A 4,365-nucleotide genomic window follows, 5' to 3' on the forward strand; every position below is an offset into this window, starting at 1 on the left:
TAAACATAGGTTTGTGACCTTGATGTGGAAGGCAGCTAGAATCTCTGCTTTTAGAGGGCTAAGCAACACCAGCCAGCCTTCAATCTTAGAAGGGTTAAGCTGAAAGGGTCTCAAAAGGTCAGGTGGTTTATATAATCCTACCTGCAGAAGACTGCCCCCCCTCCCCCCGGCACAACGATTTTACAAACGAGGAATGTGAGGTGCGGAAAGGTTAAGGAAGGATTTATCATATTTGCATAAGGAGTGGAAGAACTGAAACCGAAGCCCCAGTTCCTTGACTGTAAATCCCGCACTTGCTTCCAACTGTCTTTCATCCAGATTATGGGATTCAGCTGCCTCTGAAAACCTGTAGCCCAATAATGGTTATTCCCCAGGAGCTGCACGAAGCATGAGCTAATTTTCAGTGAGTGCGGACTTTGGGGTAACGGTTCCAACACAGCACATTCCTTTCTCCTCTTTTCACTCATCGTCACGGCTACCTGAAAACCCTGGCCGGGTGCTGGGGCGTGAGGAGCAGTTCCCACTTCCCAGTCTTTTTCACTTTTCACAGCTGCAAAGTTCAGGGAGTTGAACTGCAGTGCTTTCAGTTCACTGCTTACTCTGCCACGATCAACCTCTGTTGTAAATTTTCCTCCCAGAGCACGTGACGATGCACTTCTGGACTATATATCCCAACTGCAGCTGCGGAGTTGTCAGAGCGCAGAGCCGGACAGAGCAGAAGAAGCCTCTTGGACTGGACGATTTGGGAATTCAAAACTTGGGACAAACTGTCAGCCTTGGTAAGTTAGCAAGGCTACACTTTGCTTCAGAAACATGTGAAAGAGGGACATTTTTGCCAATTAATAGATGAATTTTTTTTCCTTTATTTTCTTTCTGCTTTTCTTTGTTCTAAGGAAACATTGTTTTGAATTTAAAATAGTTTGGTTTTGGAAACACAATGTAAACTTTGTTTCTGCTCAGTTAAAATACGTTTCCCAATTTTAAAGATACTATTTACTGTATGCTCCTGTCTTACATTGATTTTTTTTTTTTTAAATCAAAGTAATACTGCTCACTACAAACAGGACAAATGTGTACACTAAAAAAAAAAAAAAAGTCCTTCTTACTTTTCCCAGTGAACCTTCCCGGGCTTCTCTCCCGTGCACTCCAAGCCCTCATAGCTCACTCTTGTCAGCTGTTTGGCGAAGCCTCTTATGCTATTTCTTTCATGCACTTTTAAGCTTTTTTGGTATTGCAGTTCCATAAACCTCGTGCTCCCCCACCTCCCTGTGCCCAGGACCTGGGGGAGAGTTATAACCTGCGGCTTTTTCCCCAGCCCCTGCTGTGCAGGCAGCCTCAATGCTGAAGATGGAGCCTCTGAACAGCACGCACCCCGGCACCGCCGCCTCCAGCAGCCCCGTGGAGTCCCGTGCGGCCGGCGGTGGCAGCGGCAATGGCAACGAGTACTTCTACATTCTGGTTGTCATGTCCTTCTACGGCATTTTCTTGATCGGAATCATGCTGGGCTACATGAAATCCAAGAGGCGGGAGAAGAAGTCCAGCCTCCTGCTGCTGTACAAAGACGAGGAGCGGCTCTGGGGGGAGGCCATGAAGCCGCTGCCCGTGGTGTCGGGCCTGAGGTCGGTGCAGGTGCCCCTGATGCTGAACATGCTGCAGGAGAGCGTGGCGCCCGCGCTGTCTTGCACCCTCTGCTCCATGGAAGGGGACAGCGTGAGCTCCGAGTCCTCCTCCCCGGACGTGCACCTCACCATTCAGGAGGAGGGGGCAGACGATGAGCTGGAGGAGACCTCGGAGACGCCCCTCAACGAGAGCAGCGAAGGGTCCTCGGAGAACATCCATCAGAATTCCTAGCACCCCCGGGACCCCTGCCGGTGGCTCCATCAGCCAGCACCCTTAGAGAGAGGAAAGACAGTTTTCAAGTGTCTGGTTTCACTTTCACAGTGCGGCTGCCACTTTGAAGAGACCCTCGGTAAACCCCTGATTCGGGGTGGGGTGGGGGACTAGGCTCAGCCGGAACCAGCACCTCCAAGGAGTCCGGGAGGTGCCTATGGTTTGCACCCACCACTGAAAAAGCCGCGGAGATGCGCAGCGTGTACACTGACTTTGGGGCCTGGGTGTTGGGGTTCTGATCAGAATTTGGCGGGATTATATGCTTGCCATTTTCTCACTGGATGCCCTGGGTAGCTCCTGCAGGGTCTGCCTGTTCCCAGGGCTGCCGAATGCTTAGGACACGCTGAGAGACTAGTTGTGATTTGCTATTTTGCCTAGAGCTTTGTCCTTCTAGATGTGATTGGCTGTAAGTATCTCTACTGTGTACCTGTGGCATTCCTTCACAGTGGGTTACAAGCTTCTTTTGGATTAGAGGGGGATTTTTGATGGGAGAAAGCTGGAGATCTGAACCCAGCCCATTTGCACACTATAAGAAAAAAAAGTAACTTTTAAACCTGTTAACATTGGCCGGGGTTATAAGAGATGATCTGCTATTTTGACCTTTTGTCTAACTTATGACCTTGAACTCTGATCTGTGACCATGCAGCATCACATGCTGGCATGACGTTCTTTGGATCAGAAGAGCTTCCCCAGAATCTAACCTGCACTCCCGATGGTGGTTCAGGAGACTCTTCCTGATCTTTCTAGAAGGGGTAAGGTGGGGTCGAACAAGGCCAAGCCGTTAGCTCTGCTGCTGCTCAGTTTCCCAGCCTAGTTTTCTGAGCTGGGAGAGGACATAATGTGGTATTTCGTCACGTAGCTGAGACCTAGAAGGGCATACTCAGGCGGAGATTGCACAAAGCTGGGCTCCAAGTTCTGTGCTTCCTGATCCCGAGCCCTGACACTCATTTGCTGTGTGGTCCCGGGCATGTCATCAAGAAGCTCGCTGTCTGCATGAGGCTCCTGACGATCTCCATCCCCAGGGGGTTGGGAGGATGTCTTTAGATTTTAGGACTCTGTGATAAATATTCCACAGCCTGGTGTGAGGAAGCTTGGACCAAATGCTTCCCCTTTGGCCGGTTAGTCTGAACAAGGATCTGCTGATTTAAAGGAGCAGTTGGAGATTCAGAACACATATAACTGGGGAATTCAGGGCAAGCTACCAACCCAGGCCTGCTGTAGTTTTCCCAGGACTGAAGGAAAGAGGCAGACACCACATTCTCCTCTGCAAAGTTCTCTGGAGAATGTGTGATGTTAACACTCCCAGCTAAGGGAAAGCAAAGTCTAAAGGAAAACACACAGGAATGCTTCCAATGACTCCAACTATTCCTGTGGTCAACAGTTTCGCAGATCCGTTAGGCCCTTAAAGACAAGGAGGAAGTAAAAGGTCAAATTTAAATCTATTTAAAAAAACTTTTTAAAAAATTATTTATTTATTATTTTTTTTTATTTTTAAGACAGAATCTTGCTCTGTTGCCCAGGCTGGAGTGCAGTGGTGCAATCTTGGCTCACTGCAACCTCCACCTCCTGGGTTCCAGCGATTCTCCTGCCTCAGCCTCCTGAGTAGCTGGGATTACAGGCGCCTGCCACCACGCCCGGCTAATTTTTTGATTTTTAGTAGAGATGGGGTTTCGCCATTTTGGCCAGGCTGGTCTCAAACTCCTGGCCTTAAATGATCCTCCCACCTCGGCCTCCCAAAGTGCTGGGATTACAGGCATGAGCCACTGCACCCGGCCACTTTTTTTTTTTTTTAAAGAAAAATGCTCTGCATGGATTGGAGACACAGCAATAACTACTGTTGCCATGGAAGGGTTAACAGTGTAGGAGCTGGTTTATCAGTCCACTTTGACATACAGCTAAAGGAAATTTATGTTTGGGGGAAAAAGGCCCTCTGTTCACTTTAAATTCAGTGTGGATTTACGCCAAAGGGGGCTGTTTAAGTTGAAAGAAGCCAAGTTAAGTTTGGCCTCTTGCCTGGAATCACTTGAATTCTGAAATTTCACTGCGACGGACATGTGCCTTGTCACATTTTCCATTGCTTAATCCTGAAGTTTGGTGCAAGTCTCTCTGCACCTATTAAAAAGTGATGTATATACTTCCTTCTTATTCTGTTGAGTTGTATAGAATTGTCTTTTGTATTTAACACTTTGTAATTTTCACAATATTTTTTAATTTAAATAAATAAACACTTTTTTTTCCCTCCTGGGAAGTCATGAATTCTTTGTTTGATTTTTCAATATAATTGTTAGTTTCGAAGACATCACAGATACGTTTCCCAAGACATCTCTGGGTTTTGCTCCTCTCCCAAGTCAGTATCTCCTGAGGGCGTATCTTATTTCTGTCTGAACCATGGGGTGAATGAGGCTTGGCTTTTCATCCTTTGAAATGCTTTGTAATGAATGGAAAACAAGCTGCAGATGGTCTTACATGGACTTC

At 47.5% G+C, this 4,365-nt stretch overlaps 1 protein-coding gene across 1 annotated transcript; it reads left to right on the forward strand.

Moving 5' to 3' along the window:
* Nucleotides 1–447: 447 nt before the first annotated feature.
* Nucleotides 448–4,146, forward strand: KCNE4 (potassium voltage-gated channel subfamily E regulatory subunit 4). Its single transcript, XM_004033277.5, has 2 exons — nucleotides 448–779; nucleotides 1,316–4,146. The coding sequence occupies exons 1-2, from the start codon at nucleotides 650–652 to the stop codon at nucleotides 1,849–1,851; spliced, it is 666 nt and encodes a 221-aa protein (XP_004033325.1). The 5' UTR covers nucleotides 448–649; the 3' UTR covers nucleotides 1,852–4,146.
* Nucleotides 4,147–4,365: the final 219 nt, after the last annotated feature.

Source organism: Gorilla gorilla, chromosome 11 (genome assembly GCF_029281585.2).
Source record: "Gorilla gorilla gorilla isolate KB3781 chromosome 11, NHGRI_mGorGor1-v2.1_pri, whole genome shotgun sequence".
NCBI lineage: Eukaryota > Metazoa > Chordata > Mammalia > Primates > Hominidae > Gorilla > Gorilla gorilla.

What these genes read in the sequence shown, in the direction of transcription:
- KCNE4 (XM_004033277.5), top strand. Translation starts at nt 650, where the DNA reads ATGCACTTCTGGACTATATATCCCAACTGCAGCTGCGGAGTTGTCAGA. An exon ending in GGGACAAACTGTCAGCCTTG is followed by an intron (nt 780 to 1,315) that starts GTAAGTTAGCAA and finishes CTTTTTCCCCAG; the next exon opens with CCCCTGCTGTGCAGGCAGCC.